The sequence below is a fragment of the Lepisma saccharinum genome, chromosome 1 (assembly GCF_977018435.1).
Source record: "Lepisma saccharinum chromosome 1, izLepSacc3.1, whole genome shotgun sequence".
NCBI lineage: Eukaryota > Metazoa > Arthropoda > Insecta > Zygentoma > Lepismatidae > Lepisma > Lepisma saccharinum.
In genome coordinates, this window is record NC_139229.1 from 161,348,843 (window position 1) to 161,369,033 (window position 20,191).

The 20,191-nt window shown below is 38.7% G+C and overlaps 1 protein-coding gene across 1 annotated transcript in view; it reads right to left on the reverse strand.

Annotated features, from left to right (window-relative positions):
• Positions 1-302: 302 nt before the first annotated feature.
• The window catches only part of LOC145989825 (uncharacterized), a 157,972-nt gene continuing 138,083 nt past the window's right edge, over positions 303-20,191 (reverse strand). Inside the window, exons 2-5 of the mRNA XM_083125207.1 lie at positions 15,570-15,707; positions 14,158-14,412; positions 4,689-4,808; positions 303-967 (exon numbers count right to left, since the gene is read on the reverse strand). Of these exons, the coding sequence (XP_082981333.1) occupies positions 4,714-4,808; positions 14,158-14,412; positions 15,570-15,707 (488 nt within the window). The 3' untranslated portion in view covers positions 303-967; positions 4,689-4,713. The remainder of the gene's footprint in view (positions 968-4,688; positions 4,809-14,157; positions 14,413-15,569; positions 15,708-20,191) is intronic.

The following is a 20,191-nucleotide window of genomic DNA, read 5'->3' on the forward strand; positions in this document are numbered from 1 at the left end:
ATATGTATGCAACCACGTGGCACACATTAATAGCATATGCTGTGCCTCTTCCCAGGAAAAATTCTGGATGACCTAAATTCGGCTACAGCCAAAACCATATAGTCACACCCCTAAAACAAGTACATTCTTTTATGCCAACTTCTAAAGGAGTGTCGGCACGGAAGTGACAAGTGACACTTAACTACACACTCGAGTAGTCACTTTTCCCTTGAAGAAAAAAAAACAGGAATAGAATAAGGCAGGGGAAATTGTAAAAGAATACGCATTTACCATTCACTTTTGTTTTATTGTGATTAGAAGAGATGTCAATACATTTAAAATATAAGATTTCTTTCAATTCTTTATTTTTTAGCCGCATCATCATGTTGGAACAGAGGAATTCCTCCCTGGAAGTTTATCATTCTTTTTTCTCCATGATTTTCGTTCTGTTGAAGCGTACCACAAAAATAACTGTATTCCATTATTTGTTCTTTTCAACAAGAAACACAACGAATGTTATGGAAGGAATTAATGGTATACAATAGAATTTACATGAAGGCTGATTTGGGAACAGGTCTTGTGGTCTCGATGAAGTTGCCCATAAGAGTGTGAGATTGGATGACAATGTTCATATCGTTTTGTAGTTTTACGTGGCCTCAATGTGAGTACCAGCATTCCATTGAATGTAGCCTTGATCGTATCTGCTGCTGCGTTCTGTAATACCATCGAGACCACAACATCATGTTCTCTATTAAACTAATTCAAACACACTGTAATTGGAGGGATCAGGAAAATGTTGATAATCTGTATACGAAAGAAGGGGTAAAAAGAAGAGGGAGTAGACTGTTGGGTATCTGTTCCCAGACGCCAGCCTCTTAGTATTCGCCTGGAACGGGCCCCAACAGAAGGTCCGATTGGACAGCCGGCAGAGGGGCTCTAATCGCAAGCTGTCCTCATCTTTGGGGTTGTGGGTCCAAACGGGTGAAACCTGAAAAAGAACGAGAATCCGTTACATAAATAAACATTTTTATTTAATTTAGAGTGTAGCGGTTTTAAAGAAAACATCGTTTAGCACACATAAATGTTCATCTAAGTACGTGTTACGTAGCAAACATTATAGAGTGCCGTGCAAAAGTTTATCAACTGTGTTTTTTTGCGATAGCTTTTTTCATAGTTCATAGATACAAATGAATTTTTTTATGTTTCGTAGGAAGGTAGGTATATCTGTATCAAAAGGTGATAGATCAGTTACAAAATTATTAAAAAAAATATTCGATTTTTTTCAATCTGGCAAAAAAATGACACTTTTATTGTTATCAATGTTCCAGGCTGTGATTGATGCTAAGAGCTTTGCAAGCAAGTACTAGAGTGTGTTGATACCGGTGACGAGCTTGGTGCGTTCATGTATTATGGTGATAACAATAAAAGTGTCATTTTTTGCCAATATATAAAAAATTCACTTGAATCTATGAAGTATAAAACAGTTATCACAAAAAACGCGATGTTGATAAACTTTTACACGGCACTGTATGAATATATACACGTATTCTTTATAATTTTGAATTCAACACCGATCTTAAAAATGTATTTTTGTGGTTGATACTTTTTACATTGGTATTTAATTTTGAAAGTGGATATAGTTTAAGTACAATCTGTAATTATCGATTGTCACATGTTATTCAACAAAAATTCCCAACAGCTCATAGTTGAGAAAAATTCAAAAATATTTACTTGAGTATGGTTATTTTCATCTGCATTATGCGTTTTTCCTGAAAAATAGTATTTAACATTGCTTTTCCCCGTAGTCTACATTGAGTAAGCAAAATACCAGCCAATGAAAACTAAGCGCAGATTTCCTATAGACAACATACGTACTTATATTCAGTTTGGCACTCATCTGGTAGGTTGAGTAGAAGTGTATGCAGAGAGAGAGAGAGAGAGAGAGAGAGAGACTATATAGAGAGAGCTGTGGTGGGCCAATCGGTAGGGCGTGTGACTGTCACGCGGGAGATCGACTTTCGATCAAGTGTGAATTTTACAGGAAATGCCCCTATATGAAGCTCTGGAGTCCCTTCAAGGGGTATTACCTAGAGGAATCCTGGAGACCTGGAGACCTGGAGGTAAAGGTGGCCGGAGTTTGTTGCTGATCCCATTTTCTCCACAAGTGGAAGAGACTGTGAATGTGTGGAGCCCTACCTCCACAACCCACTGTATGCCTTTTTGGCATGTTGCAACGTGCAACCTTTATATATACAGGTATAGTCAATCTCATATGTATCTTGAAAAAAAAAAATATGGCTAATTATTCGTATTAATTCTTGTACTACTTTCTTTCAGTATTTCCAACTTACAACACAATTGATTCTTACACTTGTAGTTCAATCGTGTTGGTCCTTTGAGTTTTTCTCTTTTCTTCTAACTTAAATAGAAATCACCCACGATAATTATTTTCTTGCAACTGTTTGCATGAAGCAGATGGTTTCCTTCACACGCAGCGTAGAACCACGGCGTAACAGTTTCTGATATCATAGAAATTCGTTACTGCGTCGGCATCTCTCCCGTTGCTAGGCAACATGTTTATTTTCTCTCCGCCAAAGCATAGAAGCAATAAGCCCCAAACAACCAAGACTGTTTAAATTTATATACGATGCCTTGTATTGCCTCCTAGAAGACGTTGCAACCCTACACCTAACTCTATCTGGTTTGTGGCGTAAATGGAGGTTGTTTATCGCTCTCCTACGCACCTCTTTCCATTTTCGTCAACATTTCCGCGAGCTAAAACTTGCTTTGGCTTCCCTGTGGCAGACCTGTTGCTCAAGGCCTCAAAAATCACCTTTGTCTGGAAAGTCCCTGTTTCCCTCCTTCCCTTCTTATTTATTGATGCTTTTAAATCGATATCCTATTACAACGCTAGAAGTTTGGTTGTCTTGGAGCGAGAATGAGCTCAAGAGATAGATAGGGTATATGGAGGCGGGGTTAGCAAATGGGGACATGTTTACCAGGAGCGAACACTGCCCCTTCTGATCACCCTGATAATAAGTTTACGTGAGGACCAAGAAAGACGTGTCGCATTATGGTTCCAAAACTACAGGGAAGATTAAAACCAAATTCGGCACACGAGTTGACGAAGTTGGCAGACGCCGAGGTTGTTAGGCTATAGCCATTGTCGTTGGTTTCTTTATCAGTGCTGGGACAAGCAATAAACTTAGGAAGGGAAGAAGCAACGATGGTCAATCTATATATATACGTATGTACCGTCCTGGTGTTGTTTCCATTTTGCAGTCTGATGAAATTTTACAGTCTTTTATGAAAATAGAGTTCTCATTATATAGGAAAGTGATTGGAATACACATATATTATACAATGAAAGGTATGAATAAAGTGTAAGGGGAAAAAAAATAAACAGCAGGCGAAAGTGGTTCCATTATTTCACCACTATACATTATAATCGCTCTTCGAACCGTCTGCCTGGATGAGGTTTATTGTAAATGAAATACAAATATAATTTTGATGTTCGTATATTTCCAACTTTTGGTGAGGAATAATGAAAAAGTTTGTTAAATTAATTTGACCTTTTCTTAGAATTAATTATGACAGAGTTTTCTTCCAAATTATATTTCGTTTTAAAATATGACGCTTAAACGATCCGATCTATTTTCAACCACAGTCTCTTCCTTATTGTACGGAATAGTAAGAAGGTCTCATCTATTTCTCACTTGATTTTTATTCCATAACAGACACAGCCTTTTCTTCAATCTTCCAGTTTTACAAAAAACAGAAATCATTGTAGGTTCTCACATATCTCACCAAGCACATTTACATAATGTGGTAATTTATTATTATATTTCCTCTTTATCCAAATGAACATCTACTGTAAGAGCGATAGCTGCGAACGTCCCTCCCAACCGTGTTTCTTGGCACTTTCGAGCCTTACAAAGGCGATATTATTGCCGAGACTAAATTAATGTGTCATTGATTTTCGTTTTTACGTCGCTACAGGTACGGCTATATGCATATTAAAGCTGACACTAGTTGCAGTGTCACTGCTATTAGTTGACTTTGCTAATATACACGTGAAGTTAATTCAGAATGAGTAAGTCATGGTCGTCAGTGCTGTGCTCAGAAATTTGGGTCGCAAAGAATGATTTTGACTTTTTCAGTGATAGTAACAAAAGGGGAAAAGAAATGTAAAGCTCTGCTTGCGCCCATGAAGGCGCGTGAGGGATATGGGTAAGTCCTCATTCATTCTCAATCTCGACCACAATGGAGGTGATGTGATCAGCACCACACATCGGCCGACCTTTACCTTCCAGGACAATGTATTTTGAGGGACTACCAGGGTTGTCTCCAGGTACACATTTGTTAGGGGCTGGGTGAACCCCAGAAACGTTTTATGCAGAGACGTTGTTAGAGAAATTCTCACCTCGGACATCTTTTTAAAAGGAAAACTAGGCCACAAGGGGGTATATTCCCATCAATCTGTTCATTGGCACGCCACCGTAAGGAGATTTCACACCGAAACGCAAGCAAGGCGTTGTGTGTCACTTGAAGATCGACCAATGAAAGCAGGCTTATGCAATATGTCACAGGGCTGCTGTGTGAAACGTCGAAATCGACTGCTTCGTTCTCAAGTGACATGTGTCGCTCGTCAGTTTGGTGTGAAACCTTCCTATGTTAAGCAAGTACAACAACAATAAGCTAGAAGGTACCTGGGCTTATTTTTCAAGATGGACGCTAACACAGCGAGTGGCATTGGGCTGGGTGGAGGTCTCCTTGAGCCACGCACCTTCTGATGCAACTGGGACTTCTTTTGGCTGCCTCTCCAAACCCTGAAAGAAACAAGGAAGAACAAATATTGTCAGTCCCACCGTTCACTGTCAACGAGGTAGGTTATTATATTAAGAGCGCAGCTCAAAGGTTATTGCCAAAATCACACTCTTCTGGTGCAATAGAAATTACACATCTTTCCAGGAACTTAAAAATAACAGTGAAAAAGTGACGGATTAAAATTTGTAAGGCTATTTTCAAGGTTTTTCGTTCGAAGATTTCAAGGTTTCAAATTAAGAAGAAATAACGACACAGGGTGACAGTATAATTAATATAATTTTGCACATTTAAGAATTTTACAGGCCTTCCAAGCGGCGGTTCTACAAAACTAATGTTTGGTTGCGTTTTTTGAAGTTTTGTTGTTTAAAAGGTTTTGAGTTTTTGTTTTAAGTCTCCTTTATGCACAGAAAGGCTAATCGGCACTGGACCTACAGTTTAGTGTGGGATCCGCACCACTATGTGTCTCCACCGGATATCGAACCCGGGACCCCATGATTCGAAGGCGGCAACATTATCATTACTCGATAGGGGAGTGGTGTTTGGTTGGGCTTTCAATTTATATTATTTAATACATTACTCTTAAACACCACGACAGATCTTTTAATTATATTAATTACCTATGACTTTTAGAGCCGCGGTGGTCCAATCGGTAGGCATCTGACTGCCACGCTGGAGACCTAGGTTTAATTCCCGGGATGGATGATTTCAGGTGGGAATTTTTCCAGAAATGTCCCTGCATAGAACGGCTCTAATAAAAATGGATATCTGGAGTGCAAACCTGCGGGTAAAGATGGTCGGGGCGTTGTGCTGATCACGTCATATCCACAAATGTCCGAGATATGAATGTATGAGATGAATGTATGGGCCCCACTCCCACATCCACCTATATGAATTCACGGCATAGTGCAATGCACACGGGTAGCATTATCTTTACCTTACTTATGATTATAAAAATAAAATCTGTAGTTATCGAGAATCACAACTGTTCTAAAGTACCGTACCATTAAAATTATTTGGGAAGTATTTGAAAATGAGGAGGGTGATGGTGGCGAGGGCGAGTAAAGTTGCCTAATATTAAAACATTTCTGGTTACTAGCTTACAAAGGTTTTTTTCTCGGAGTGGATTTGAATTTTGAAGGTGGATATTACATAGCTGCACCCTAGGAGGGGGGGGATACACTATAAAATATATTGTTATAAACTTTTTTAACCTTCCATTTAAAAGTTGCTCAATGACAAAAATGGCAATCGGAGGCCATTTTAAGGCCAGTTTGCATTTACCACTTTGTTTTTTCCATGCTTTCATTTGAAAATTTTGATTCTATCCAAATTTCGTGTGGGGCTCTAACCCCAATCATCTTCCCTCCTTCGTACGCCAATACTTCTCGCCAATTGTGATTACAATTTTTTTTACCAATAAAGCGTGCAGTAGCTACGAGTGATTACTGTCCTCACCCCCCCCCCCTTTTCTGGGCGTTTGCTGAACTCGGCTATAACTGCTTCTAACAATAGAAAACAAAAATGGATAAAATAAAAACATTTGCTCACCCTACTTGATTAGAATATTGACTTCTCTAAATATTCCATGGTAACAGTGACATCACACTCTTGTCGCAGTTTGACACCAAAAATGTGCTGCCGCCACACGACAGCTAACCGAAAAATTTACAATAATTGCTAAATTTAACTCTGAACGCTTACAACTGCAGGTAATTAATTTGGTTTATTCCAGAGATGTCGACGTGGCGTTGCTAACGAAGAAGGAACGCAATTTCCGAACGTTATTGCGCTTCTAAAAATATTGCACCACGTCGAGTGTATTGCACAATGAGTTAATTAAAGTCAACAATTAATCAGCAGAAGTCACGAAGTGCATACAGTAGGTGGTAAAAGTGTCGGTCTTTTTGTGGTACTGATGTCTGGCGCTTTTTTGTTGAGTAGCTAGAAAATCTGGAGGTAAAGGAGGGGGGAAAGGTGCCGACCATGTGCATTCATTTCGTTCAAAGTCCAGTATCATGTCAATATTCAATTGTTAGTTGTACCTCCAATAAATGCAGTATTGTTCTTTTTTTTTAGGTCGTTTTTCTGCATTTTGGCTAATTTCCACAGGGAGGATGAATGATGGTAAGATGAAATTGATGAAGGGTCACTGGCGCCCAGGGCTGGAATTGAAACTGGAACCTTCAGTGGCGAATTGAGTCGATTACTAAGAGACGCTCGACGACCGAGACGGTTGAAGATTATTAGCACATCTTCTTAGCCATTATTTTATCTGCAGGGATACACAGTAATTTGAAACAACATTAAATATATTTTGAAGTAATACTTTATTTTGTGGTTCTAGATCGTAATTTGAAATCAACATTGAAAAAGCATAATAAAATAGATGTTTCTTTACTATTTTTTTTAAAAAAAATCGTTGGTACAATGATATTTCTTAGTACGCATGTCAGATAGTCGGCTGGTTTAATTTTTAATATTAAGATTTAGGTTCGAATCGAAATATCCTATTTTCGAGAATAATTGTATTGTAAGTCCCGTGCCTGCTAACACTTAATACACAAGGTTAGTCAAGAGTTTTGTCTGTGCATTGAATGAGCTGCCTAGTCTCGCCAGTGCTAGACTATAAAAGTAGTGATAATGATTAAAAAAAAATGATCAAAATGCATTATATTCTATAGCATTTATTAACAACAATTCTTCATAATTGAATTTGTTTTGTAAAGCTGACAAAATCCAGGGGCGCAGGTTGCGTCCACCCTACTTTTGAGGGGTGGGTATTTTTGTTAATGGAATAAACAATACAGCATTGAAACAACGTTGGCCTATGTTATTATTTAAGCATCACTGCTACGTACATAAAAAAAACAATTTATAAACTGTCAAGGGAATTATAACGGGTAATGAGTATTATTAGGAGGGAACAATATCCAGCTCTTACATATTACGTCTTAAATTATCACGTGAATTCTGGTTGGGGTGTGGGGTTGAGGATCAAACTTTGAAAGTGTCAATATCTAAATCTTGAGTATCAGTGTTAAATCTTAGGCTATCACGGAAATTCTGGTTAGGGAAATTGACCGTTCAATTTCAACGAGGGGATATTCAACTATTAATTATGAATATTGCGCCTTACACTGTCACGGGAATTATATGTGTGGGGATTCAGAATTATTTTTTTGAGAGAGAAAAATGTCCAGCTTTTGAATATCAACAGTAGTCTAAAATTTGCTTGGACATTCTGGTGAGAGATTGTTAAGGGGTTTATTAATGGAGGTATCGAACATTTAAAATTTTGGAGAGAATATTATCGATCATCTATAAAATTTCTGTACTGATCATTATTTGATATTTTCCTACACCTTTTAACTTACCACTGACCCCCTATAAATATATTTTGTTGTTACAAAACCACTACTTCCGAAAATGCACCAAATTTATATAAAGTTGCTTATCAAGCGTACTTATTTTAATTATATAAATTATTATATTTTTATTCGAATAATTATAAGCAACAATTACACTGGGCAGTGAAAGATGGCTTAATGTTATATAATGAGAACGCTGGTATCGCACTTCACTTACAAGTCTCGTTATTACTTTGCGTAAGGTTGTTTCTCACCACTAGCTGATTTTACATTTGTGTCTAAGGTCGCGACGAACGCAAATGGACCGCTCTTGGCTTATTGATCTTCTGCACATATGAATATAACATTAAGTTTTGTATTATAAGCTATCTGTAAAACATATAAAAAGTATAGTATCCCGGGGCTATATCGATAATTTCACATTGAACCGTATATAAAAAAAATTAAAAAAACTTTTCTTCCCAAAACTGTTAATTTATTCTGAAACACCATTCTTTTGGCTACGAAAGTGCACAATTTAAAATTATATGTTTATATTTCTGATAGTTGTAAAAATGGAAATACTGAAACACTACACATTGCAAGATTTTCCAAAACTATGGGTAATTCTGATCATTGACAGGGCTATTCTGATCACTTGCAAAATCACATGTCTAGATAAATTTTCCACAAATAAATTGTTTCTTACCAAAAGCCCCGACACATATTTCATGAAACCAAGTGTTGCATCGTTGGCATCGTATCCAGTCACCTTTAACAACACTTTCGTTGTAGTAGTACAATTGACCGCAAAAACCGCAAGGGATATTGTCTTTATCGTTACCGACATTCTTTTTTTTTTGCTGTCGTTTTCTCATTTTCTTCCCTACAGGCGTATGCTCGTCAGATGTTAAATGGCATGCTCCCACTTTTCTTCTATATCGTTTTTTCTTTTCTGGCTGTTTGGTGGGAGATGGGATTATTTCAGAGAATGGTGAAGTGGAAGAGGATCGTAATAATCGTAAAAGCCCCAAAAGCCGATATTTTTTTCATTGGTTAGCTACACTGCGCTATACAACTTTGGCGCCACGAACGTGTATGACTAACAAGTAATATACCTACCCCATTGTTACATATATAGTCAGCAGCGGCTTCTGCCTATTCGCACATTCGCACGTGAACACCCAAATAAATCTGCAATGCAATTAATTTTTATTATACTTATTCACTGGACACTATCTCCTTCAAAACATCAAACGTTCCGAAACCCAATCGCCCCATCGGGTTCGCATTACCAGCGCCTGCCGCTAAGATACGTTCGCTTGGAACACAAGTCGCCCTGTGCTCGTTTGCCGCTGTTTGCAGCACGCAAGAAAAGAGAAGGGACTTACTCTTCTAGATCGCGGTATTATGGGCTCCTCGCACACTTCTAGCGCTGTGTTCACGATACAGCAGTGTTGCAATCCCGTTCCATTCGAGATCCAGTAGCGGAGTAGAGGCAACCCACACATCGTCGTAAATCGAGGGATTTTTTTTTGGAAAAGGGAATTTCTATGATATCTTCGCCCACACTGTTCCGAGCATTACAGGCCAAGAAAGAAGGGAGGACGGAAGGGGTGGGGGTGGGGGCAACTGAAAGCGAAACGCGTGCTTTAAACAAAGTCTTGCATTGTCTTTGCTTATTGCAGCTTGGCCAAAATAAACTGCCCTTGTGGCGCTGTAGTCGAATTATCAACCCGCGCAGGGGAACCGTGGATCAGTCAGCTGTGCCTGCTCTGCGTTGCAAAATTGTTGGACTGTCAAAAGCTCGTTCCTGTTTCAGTGGAAAGTGTTTGCTTTCATAATGAAAGGGAAAACTGTACATAGCGAAAGCAGAGACATAATATTTAACGTTGTTGAATTTTCGGAAGGAAGTTAGCCGCAAAGCGTGCAGCGACTGCAGTAATAATACGGATACGGCGGAAGGGAAAGGAAAAGTTTGAAGTACGAAGCACGGCAGTGTGGAGTGGAGTGGACTGAGTGAGTAGTACTGTTATTTTCCTTAATATTTATTATTATCTTGATTTCGCTTTCTTCTGTCGGCCATTAGAAGTAAACAAGTGCTAGATAGATTACAACTGATTTTGTGCATGTGGTCGTTGGATCTGCTACCTTGTTTGCAGGAGTGGCTAGAGATAAAATTTTCACCCGGTGAAACGGAATTTTTGCTCCCCCTACTTTCCACATTCCTCCAATATAAATCATAACCATGTTATATATTTACGGTTTTAATGACGAAAAGTAATAGTCATATTTTAAAAATACATAATACTGTTGTTTATTGTAGGTATGTGTTTCATTATTACCTACATAATGACATCAAAACAAAAAATATCTCTTAGCTTAAATTGCTTCATGATTTTGCAATATACTTATTAAGTTATTAAGCAGTAACTTAATAACAATAAATCCAACTCTTTTAAAATCAAATAGCCACGGACACGGTGGAGGCACATAGTGGTTCCGATCCCAATTTAAACTGTAGGTCGTCCCTATTTGCTTTTCTGTGCATAAAGTGGAGCTAAAAAATAAATTCAAACAAAGAAACAAATAGCCACGGTTAGGATTTGCCTCTAATCAAGGAGGATCCTCGGATTGGCGGCCCTACGAGGTCGGTGCTCCGGATAATCGCCTGGCCCTGCTTGTTTGATGTATGCAAATGTTATTATTCTTGTTCACTATTATCAGTGGAGCGAAGGAGAAAATGTTTACTAAATATTTTGAAAATCGACAATGATATTGAATATTGTAGGTCGGAATTTCTATGTTTATAGTGATTTTGTCAGGTTATCGAATGTTGATTATCTACCCAATAACATCACTCTTTTCGTGATCGACGGAAAATTCACCGAAGTATTTCCAATTTATATACGTATATATTAATATTTTTTTAATATTTTTCATGAAATGAAACTCTCTCTCATAGCCTCATCTTCAGTAATAGGTGATCATAACTTGGGTTGATAACACTTCTTCTGGACACGAGTGAAGTGCACACGCATAAAGATAAAGTCAGACCACGAGCTGCCACTGTATATAGTTACTCACTTACTCATAATAATGTGGCTGGTAGAGCTTACGTTGTAAAGCTTCTCTGTTTATGTGAAAATGCACATGTAGAGTAGCTACATACCTTGTTTCCAAAACCAATTTTTTACAGGCACATCAATTTACAAACAGCAGCAGTGTAGTGCGCATCTCAACCGTGTAGGTTCTCTTTCTCCACCGATGCCATGCAGTTTGCCAACCCGAGCATTAACAATGCGCTAGGATCGAATATTCTTTCATCGATCGATATAGTCCTGTGATCGATATAGCCCCGGGCTACCCTATTAACATTAGAACATTTTTACTTCCCAATTACCTATTTAATTTTTGAATCGGCCTATTTAACAATCGGCAACCTATTTTTGTCAAACGTTCACAACAAGGATAAGAATTGGAACATTTCTTCAAACCTTCCGGAGAACAAACAAACGTGATCCACAAACACGACGAAATGTCATGTTTCAAATTGCTATATTCTTGAAGTCTCAAAAACTAGACGATGTACCGCAGTCAGCGTTAAACTAGATAACGGGGGCATGGTCTGTCAGATTCCTCCAGCCTTTTTACAAGTTTCAAACGTCCCGCCTTCCGTATTGCGCCGCATACGAGAATAATTTCGAAAGTACAATGCTTGGGTGAAATACACAGCAAATTGGTGTTTCTCTATGTGTGATAATGGAGGCACATAGTGGTTCGGATACCAGTTTAAATTGTAGGTCCAGTCCCAATTAGCCTTACTGTGCATAAAGTGGACTTAAAACACCAACTCAATCAATCAATCAATCTATGTGTGATAAATTTGTCGGCCCAAATTGACCGAAGACCGGCCATTCTGGCATTTGCCAGATTATCAGCCAGGCGCTGAAATTATCTACGAAAAAGGATTATTATGTTTTTGATCATCTTTATCATTTACCAGAAATTTTTTATAGTTTTTACGCCATTTCGGGATGAGGGTGATGCACACGCCGAACATGCAAAATGAGAAAAAGTTCGAAGAATATTCAATATCCCGGCACCCTGTGAAAGCATTGACGTCCAATTAAATTAATATTATTATAAGTTTACAAAAAAATAGATCTAAAATTTTGTTGCTCGCTTTGCCCGGAATACTGCGTTAAAAGAAGATACACGTTTATGGCGTTTTGATGAAGTGCCCGTGAAGGGTTATACTATAACTGCATAATAGGATATAATATTCTCGGTACTGATTAGATAATATCAGTTCTAAAAATATAATATTTAGCGTTGGCATACTATTAAATTTAAAACAGATGCATCATTTTAACAGTTTTGTTCTATTAGAATGTATCTATCGATTACATATATGCTGTAATAAGTATACTCTATAGTGATTCCTTGTAAATTACCCGATAAAACTGAAAAATAAATAATGTCAAACCTCTTGTCACAGGTCAATTTTCCTTTGGCAAGTTAATTTTTCACTTGAGATAAAAATCCATGTTACCCCTAGCAGAGGGAGTGAATTCCTTGAAGGAGGCACCAAATACTATTCTTGCCTCTGCTTTAAAATTTCTAGACACGGCTCTGTGTATGACATAGTAGAAAATAGTTGAATCGGTAAGACAGACAATACAATTGCATCACGAATATTTGGTGTGCTTAGTTGCTATAACAAATTATTAGAATTGTGGGATTTTAAAATCATATTCTCTGTCCACAAACACTGATTAGAATGAAAATTTTCCATCCGTTCAAATTAACTTAAGTATCTATCCATAATTAATGTGCTAGCTTTCTTTGTTTCAAAAATTTGAAAATTTGAAGATATAAATATCTACCATTTAACGGACTATTACATCAAATAAAAATCAATTATTACGTATTTATCAAAATCATTTCGGGGGGGATTATGCTGAACGATTTGAGGGAGGGGACATCGTCTACGATCTTGGGGTGTGGGGATGGATACCTCTGGCAACACTTACCGTCAAAAGGGGTAACTTCGTACAGATTTTGGCATATTCTAATGTGCCCTGCAAAATCCGTGGTGAGTGACAACACGAAAATTATAAGCGAGGAACACTTTGTCCTTTATAAATGTACTGAAGGAATACCAAAGAAATTCCAAAATATTAAGGGGGGGGGGGCAAATACGTCACCATTTTCATGACGAAGTTACCCGAGCAAATGGGATAATTTCGTCATCTCTGCTTACGTTCCTAGCAGGTCAAAATTACCCCCATGAAGAGATAACATCGTCACGCTTCCGCGACAGCTTTTCCCTTTCCGATCAGTCATAAAGCCTCCTGCACCTGATCGAAGGTATAGTTCTGATATTTCCGACCACCAACTACCTTCTTATATGTCCTTGGCATCGTGCATGAGAAAATTCTGCAAACAGCGCCAAAGCACAATGCACTTGCACACAACACCCTTCCTCCCTTGATGTCCGCTCCACAACTGCACGTGTGTGACTTCACACTCCCTTTGTTCCACCAGACATCCTACTCCTACCCTACCGACATCTATGTCTCATGACTTAGTTACACTCAAAGACGAAGTTACCCAGTTTAACGGTACTTTTTACTTCTTAGTACACTTTGGTACCATTCTAATTTGTCACCGTGGACAAGTATTTGACCCCAAACCGAAAATAAATGATAAATTGTACAGTTACCTTCAATAATAATGGGACACTTAGATCCTGAAATACCCTCTTCCCTGCAAGGCGTTATGTGTAATGGCTAATACTACGACGATAAGTGGATTTAATAGCAAAATTTCAATGGAAACTTCTACCACCGCCGTAGTATTAGCCATTACACATAACGCCTTGCAGGGAAGAGGGTATTTCAGGATCTAGGTGTCCCATTTTTATTGCCGGTGACTGTACATTTTCTATAACTTGCTCTTCTCACTCAATTCCCGGACAGGACTTTAAAACAGCATTTACCTCTCTTAAAAGTTCCAAATATTTCCTCCGTTCTTCCCTCAGGGTGGCTTCTGGGGCGGATTTTATCGCCAGCAGCTTGTAGACCTAATATTTCGCCCAATACACGCCAGGAGGCAGATCGGTCGCTATTCGTCAGTGGTATCCTTCTTGCTTCCTGTTCGTAGTCACCGTCATTGAACGGTAGGCTCTCCGGTCGCTCCAAGGGGGCGCTCTCCTCCGCGTAAAACGTTTCTGTGTCCTGAGCTGGACCTATTTCTGCAAGAGAAAAGTAAATTACGTTGTTACAGTGTTTTAGAACGCTATGTTCGTTGCACAGAAAGAGATTAGGAGAAAGATTGATTCATTGATTTGATTTTTTTTCTCGCTTTTTTCCACTTTTGAGCTAATCGCGAAGATGAGGATGAGTGACGATTGATTGATTGAGTTGGTGTTTTAAGTCCACTTTATGAACAGTAAGGCTAATCTAGACTGGACCTACAGTTTAAAGTGGGATCCGAACCATTATGTGCCTCCACCGGGTATGGAACCCGGGAGTGAAGTGACGATATGATGAAATTGATGAAGGGATCAGAAAGAACACCTATGTCCAAGCCGGGATTCGAACCCTGGACCCCTAGCACCGTAACGCGCTCTGCTAACCACTCCGCAGATTAAGAGGAAGAAGGAGTGAGGCAGTGAGTAAGTGAGGCATAGATAGAATGGAAGGAAGTGAGGATGAGAAAGAAATGAGAAACAGAGAAACCACGAGGAAAGAGAGAGAGAGAGAAAGCAAAAAAAAGGCGATGAGAAAGAAAGTAAATCAGAGACGGAAGTGAGAAAAAGAATAAGTAACAGGGTATAAGGTAGAGAGTGATGGAGTATGAAATGAAGGATAAGAAAAAGATGGAAAGAGAGAAGAAGATTATGCTTAAAGAGAAGGAAGCATGAAGAGATAAGAAACAGAGAGAGAGAGAGAAAGAGAAAAAGAGGAGGAAGGATGAGGTGAAGAGAGTGAAAGAGCGCAAGGCAATGAAAAGCTGCTAAAATAGGTACGTACAGTGTCGAACATTTCTTGATTGTAACGACTCATTTTCTTTCACAACCCAGAAGTGTCCGTGGCTGTACCAAACTACATTCTCTACTTACTCGACTCATTGCACATGCTATTCAATACGACAACCATATGCACCGACTTGGAATAGAGAAGGTGCTTCTGCTCCTTCCCCCCGACAAAACTGAACGGAGAGCAGTTATGTATAAAATATTATCGATTGTCCATCTTGCCTCCCCCAAAATGTATTTTAAGTCGGCGTCATTGACTACGAGAGCTGTACGTGAATCAATTTTCTGATTGAGCTTGAAAAACACCAAAGAGAAAAGTAATAAAGGAGGGAAAGAAGTGAAACGCACAGACACAGAGAGTCTTCACTTACCGTAGATTGCCTTGTCCCTTGGCCACGGGGATGCTCTACCTCTGTTGTGTACTGGAACTACTCCTGAAACCCAATTCTGCCGGTAGATGTCCTCGTAGTCACCTAACCTAGGTGATTCTTCTTCGTATGGTGCTGATTCTGGAATGAGAGATAATGGAACAATGTAGAATAGCAAGTTGAGAACGCCATTAAGATTAATGCAAATTCCCGACGTAATTTGTGTGAGATATTACCTGAGTAGATCCTGAATTGATCTTGTTTCACACCGTATATAATTATGTCATTGTACTGCGATGAATTGTTTTCTTGCTATATATGTGTTGTATAAAGCTTCTAATTATATTCAACGACTGATTATCATTATTGTCATCATCATATCAACAATAAAAATCACAGACAATTCAATGGAAATACAAATATCTTCTATATGGCGGAGTGGTCAGCGTAATTGTTTTACGAAGCCAAAGGTCTCAGTTATAACCCTTAGGTAAGACATGAGTGTCTGATAGACTATTTCATCTCTTTACCATTCATCCTCATCGTCACTATTAACCCATGAGGTAGAAAATCGAAGCACAGTAAAAAACCAAAATGGAATGTTAGATAGAAAGAAATACATATTAATAAATGCTGTAATTTACATTTTTACTTTTTCTGAACTGTAAGTTCACAGTTAGTCGGTAAGAAGTAAAGGTTGGCATATTGTCAGTAATGAAGTGATTTATGTTTTTACATACGTATGTCAATGCTAGGCTACAGCAATTTCCATAATGTTACAATTGTTTCCACTGGGTAGATAAAACTGACAGATGTATATTTTTTTTATAAATGAAACTAATTATAATATGTAATTTTATTCGCAAATGGATGAAAGTTACTAATATTGTGACCAAAGATATTAAAATATTTCTTTATTAAAAATTACAGGAAGGATATTCCCTTAACGAACTCACAAGCCCTGAATAATTCCCTTGTGAATTTTAAGATTGACGCAAATTAAATTCGGAGAAATATAAAGTACCTGTTCCGTATATTTAAAATAGTCACATTTTTTACTGGAGATTTTTCTTCTGAATCGACAAATCAAGAAATAAACGTCTTGGCAACCAATTGATCGTTTTCCAACCAAAATTTCTCTACGATTTAGCTGATGCGTGACATTTGAAGACCGTTTGTGGGAGAAGAACGGATATCTTAGCCTTTTCAGCGAAAACAGAGGGAGCAGTGATGACACGAACGGAGGAAGACAATTCGTGGTACGATAGTCGATAAACGTTACGAATCTAAATAGAACATTTTGGGGTTACATTCGCTACCATTAGCGCAGATTCTTCTATTTAGCAGGTAAGAATGGAAAAATAATGAAACTCCCTGTAAACGTTTATGAATGGAAATCAACTTATTTTGATTTTAATTGTACAAGGCGTCACATACACAAGGAAGGAGAAAAGGACGGGCGTGCAATGGGCGTGGCTGTAACCCAATTTTCACAAAAATAGGATGAAACAGTTAGGAGGAGGGAAGAGAGAGATAAAACATGTATCCAATTATTAAAACAATCATGAATTTTAATTGCATTCGTACTTATGTGTAACACGTGACTGCATTATTCCCACGCAGTTACTTACAGTAGAATTAATTAAAACAGAGCAATATCAAAAGCCATTATGTTCATTTCTAGTGTTTTTAAAAATATGATGCTATTTTTCTTCATACCAATTATTCACTTTTATAAAAATATTATACGTACATACTGTCTTACATGAAACAGAGATTTAAATGCTGAAACTCTTCCTTGGAAACTTGATGGTGTAGTAAATTCAATCATTACAATGCATAATTAAGATAATAATTATCTAAATGCTCTCTTGCTCATACTCTTTCATGTTTTCATTTCATTATTGCATAATTTATGTTCCTTTATTTCCTAATAGCCCAATGGCTAGGTGCGTTCAATTTTTGATTCACGATATCACGAATCCGAATGTTCCGGGTTCGATTTCAAACACCAATTTAATCTAATCACTATTCATCCTCATCTTCGTGCCTAATCTATTTAGATAGAAAAACAACCTGAAATAGGTAAATATACAAGAATACAAAGTACTTATTTCGGATTTTAGCAACCCTATACTGTGTCAAAATATAATGTTCCTATTCTTTCATACCATAGTCTCAGCAGTGAGGGCCGGATTAAGACGAAATTGGGTCTGATGCTGCATACCGTTGATTTTTCTGTACAAATAACTTTCAAGGTGAAAAATTTACTACCTGTGTCTAGGCGTCCGAAATTGGGGCTCCAAATTTCATTCTAAGATTTATTTTGAGGTTAATATAGCAAGAGAAAACTGTTCAGCTTTCGGAAAATTCTCGTCTGTTTTCATCTGGGCCTATTTCAGGAATGGGCCTAATGCTGCAGCATCAATAACACCCAACTTAATCCGGCCCTGTCAGCAGTATATATATCTACTTCCTTAATGGTTAATTTTTAAATTTGATAACAAAAAATGATCTCTTTTGATTTACATCCGAAATAACATCAATTCTCTCTCGTAAGGGTTTTTGGTTGAGGAGGTATTCTCTAGCGTGGGAGCACGACACTATTTCTTTCCTTTTCAACAATGAGGATATCGATTGTGGCTATCCAGGAATGCGGAAGAGCTCATTGGACGAGCCTCCATTGTTCGACTGTTAACGTGGATTTTTCATGGAGGAAAACAAATTAGAATCGACGGATGGCAACGGAACAAGCGCATTCAGGAATACGCTTTGCTTCCCTTTCACCCACGCTTGCTTCCGCGATCCAACCTCCGTTCCCCATTGTTGCCTTTCTATAGCGAATCCGTTCGCTCTTCCTGGTTTCGTATCAGGTAGGTCCACCGAAAGTTCATCCAGGGTTCATAAGCGTGACCTTTGAAACTATTCATCTTCTTGAACTTCAAATATTTCTCTCTTACGTTTCTGTTTGAAAGATAATACAACCATATCGGTTCATTCTAGTCCTTTCAATATTTTAACGACAAGGAAAGGGAAGTTTATACGAAATTCGCTCTCTTTTTGAGAGGAGATAAATATTATTACTTTTGTTACTACGAACACTAACTATAATAAAAGTGAAAATACTGAAAGCTACACAATGACTCATTCATTTCCTTACACAATTAAGTATTTTCCCTCCAGTGTTCACTGTTACTAGTCTGATTTCTCTTTTATTTACACGAATTGCTATTGCATTGCACCACGCGTGTATTTGCATGTGAGTTACCGAGAAGAGTTGTTGATCAACTCCGTCTTATTCTGTAATCATATAATGCGAGAATGATTTGTAGATTTTACCTGGGTTCGATTTTGGATGGAGCGACATTTTAATAGTTACTAGTAGTTTAATAGTTAATACCGGTGTATAAGCTTAAATCTGCTGTTTGCTCATAGATGGCGTTAGTGAGCGTATGAAGCTACCATGGGCACGCCATACCTGGTGTTTGTATGAGTGCACATCGTCAGCACGTGCAGACAACAACAGACAGTGTTCCTGTGGTAAGCATGTCTAGTTTTGTGCCAGAAAAATAGCATATGTGGGAAGCTCTGCTTTTCTACTTCCATTTGAAGAAATCGGCTGCCGAATCGCATCGAATGCTTGTGGAGGCGTATGGTGACAGTGCTGTATCGGAAACAACGTGCAGGGATTGGTTTCGTCGGTTCAAAGACGGCAATTTTGACCTGAGCGACAAGAAGCGTGAAAATCAGCCCAGGAAGGTTGAGGACCATCAATTGCAAGCTCTTTTGGACGAGGACGATACCCAAACGCAAGAGATGCTTGCCGAGCAATTGGGTGTTACTCAAGCAGCCATTTCCATGCATCTACGTGCCATGGGAAATGTTCAAAAGATCGGAAAATGGGTGCCGCATGAATTGACCGATCGGCAGCTGGAGAGTCGCCAAAACACATGCGAAATCTTGCTTGTCAGACAAAAAAGAAAGTCTTTCCTGCATGGGATTGTGACTGGCGATGAAAAGTGGATATATTTCGAGAATCCTAAACGCAAGAAATCGTGGGTTGATCCAGGCCAACCATCAACATCTTCCTCGAGACCAAATCGCTTCGGCCGGAAGACGATGCTGTGTCTTTGGTGGGATCAACAGGGTATCGTCTACTTTGAGCTCTTGAAACCTGGTGAAACTATCACTGCCCACCGCTACCACCAACAACTGATCAAATTGCACCGTGCTCTGTGTGACAAAAGACCGGATTATCAACAAAGACATGACAAGCTGATTTTCCTTCACGACAACGCCCCATCGCACACGTCAAGACTGGTCCAAAACTACTTGGAGACACGCAACTGGGAGGTGCTACCCCATCCCGCCTATTCACCAGACCTGGCCCCATCCGACTACCATCTGTTTTCGTCAATGGGCCACGCCTTCGCTGAGCAGCACTTCGATTCGTATGCAGACATCCGAAAATGGCTTGATGAGTGGTTTGCCTCGAAAGAGAAGGATCTTTTTTTGGCGTGGTATCCACAAATTGCCCGAGAGGTGGGCAAAATGTGTAGCTCGGGAGGGCAAGTACTTTGAATAAATTTCTTGTTGCTTTCTATAAACAAACCATGTGTTTTTCT